At 31.2% G+C, this 2,040-nt stretch overlaps 1 protein-coding gene across 1 annotated transcript in view; it reads left to right on the top strand.

The window, feature by feature from the left end:
• LOC108684843 (nardilysin-like) overlaps nt 1-1,813 on the top strand; it is an 8,579-nt gene extending 6,766 nt beyond the window's left edge. The window contains exons 12-14 of the mRNA XM_018189371.1: nt 1-375; nt 524-1,010; nt 1,218-1,813. The exon at nt 1-375 is cut by the window's left edge and continues 3 nt beyond it. Coding sequence (XP_018044860.1) covers nt 1-375; nt 524-1,010; nt 1,218-1,399 — 1,044 coding nt within the window. The 3' untranslated portion in view covers nt 1,400-1,813. The remainder of the gene's footprint in view (nt 376-523; nt 1,011-1,217) is intronic.
• Nucleotides 1,814-2,040: the final 227 nt, after the last annotated feature.

Consider the following 2,040-nt stretch of genomic DNA (forward strand, 5'->3'; position numbering starts at 1 on the left):
GTGAGATTATGGATATTGAAACTCTCTCACTATACACACGTTGACATGCACACTGCTCTACGTGGTATCAATTTTGAAGAATTCCAAGGTTTTGTGAAATTTTTCACCAATCATTTGTTCATTCAGTGCCTCGTGCAAGGCAACTTGACGCAGAACGCTGCGATCGATACCGTACACAAATGTGTTAAAATAATTAATTGCGGTCCCTTGACTTCTAGTATGATACCACAGATGAGAGTCTTTCAGATACCGGTGGGCACGTCCTGTTGCAAGTTAAAAAATATCAACAAAATTGATGCAAATTCAGTAATAACAAATTATTATCAAGCTGGTGTCGAATCGATCGAATTATCGGTGTTGATCGATCTGATGATCGTAAGTATTAAATAACTTAGTTTCATATATTTTTAATGCATGGAATCTTCAGTTTACAGTTAATTTATTTGTAAAAGTATATGAATAACATCTTTGATTGTCGCGATTGATTTTATCTGCATCATATTCATCCGCACTTTATTTATAGATGATAATGGAAGAACCGTTATTCAATCGGTTGCGAACTCAAGAACAGCTTGGTTATGATGTCTCTTGCGTTCTTAGAGAGATCAACGGAATCTTAGGATATTCTATTACTGTTCACACTCAGGCAGATAAATATACAACCGAACATGTGGATCAGCGGATCGAAGAATTTTTAAAATCGTTTAATAAGATTTTGGAAGATTTCTCAGAAGAAGAATTGGATGATGCCAAAGAGGCACTAAGAAAATTAAAGCAATGTGCCGATATCGATCTTGAAGAAGAAGTTAATAGAAACTGGCATGAGATCACGCATTGGCAATATATGTTTGACAGACTCGAGAGGGAAGTACTCGCAATAAAAGATATAAAAATCAACGAATTAAGAGAATGGTCTACAAAGCACACATTGAACGGAAGTAATTTCAGAAAATTGAGCGTACATGTAGTAGGAACTGATCCGAAAGAAAGTGCAGTCAAGGAAGCAAGTAGTAAGTAAATAATTTTTTTGTTGAACACCAATATATTTAAGCACTAAGATATACTTTGACAATAATAGGATTTCTCTTAGTTAATTAGATTCATCGGTTCAATTTAATGTAATTGTTTTTTTAGTTCTAATTTTGTGACATTTTTTATCTTCCATCTTTTTTGTTGGATTATACTTAAATTACTAAAAAAATTAAAATTTTAAAAAGTTGTAGATACTGCAGAGGATAACAAGAAAGCGCAGTACTTCGTTTTGGAATATATAACCAATGAACAGAATAAGGAAATTGCAGATCATCATATAGTTGACGTAGAAAAGTACAAGAAAAAACTTTACATCTATCCAGTAAGTGAGGGGATTAGTAGTTCTCTCAGAAAGCTATATAAGTGATATACTTAATAATAATAGTACAATGAAAAAAATGATAAATCGTACTGCCCTATGATAATAAGGTTCTTTTTTTATTTATTGAATGTTTAAATTTAATAACTAATTCTCATATAAACAACAACATTATAATGAAATATTACAATCAACTTTTCACGTACACAATCAACTCTTCACACTTCCTGTCTTTATATTCTTTTTAATAAGCTATATTATAATAGCTAATATTGTTAGGAATATTTTGCATGTTGCAACATAGAGTATTCGAAATTAATAAAATGAAATTATCTTACATTAAAATAAGGACTTATGCTTTATATATTAACGATTTTTTGCATGTCACTCTTTTGTATGGAGCATTTATAAATGGATAAAATGTAATCGTAAATAAATAAATAATACATGGATAAACATAAATGTAATTGTAATAATATAAGTGGATTAGGAAGTAAAGTATTTACTCGGGATGTAATTTTTCATATTCTTTTAATTGTATTCAAGACATGACAACACGTTTTCAATAAATCATTAAACTTCCGAAAATATCAGCCAACCATATCCAAACTCCCTCTTCATCTCTCTCTCTCTCTCTCTCTCTCTCTCTCTCTCTCTCTCTCTCCTCTCTCTTTCTCTTTCTCTCTCTC

This window comes from Atta colombica, unplaced genomic scaffold, assembly GCF_001594045.1.
Source record: "Atta colombica isolate Treedump-2 unplaced genomic scaffold, Acol1.0 scaffold140, whole genome shotgun sequence".
Taxonomy (NCBI): Eukaryota; Metazoa; Arthropoda; class Insecta; order Hymenoptera; family Formicidae; genus Atta; species Atta colombica.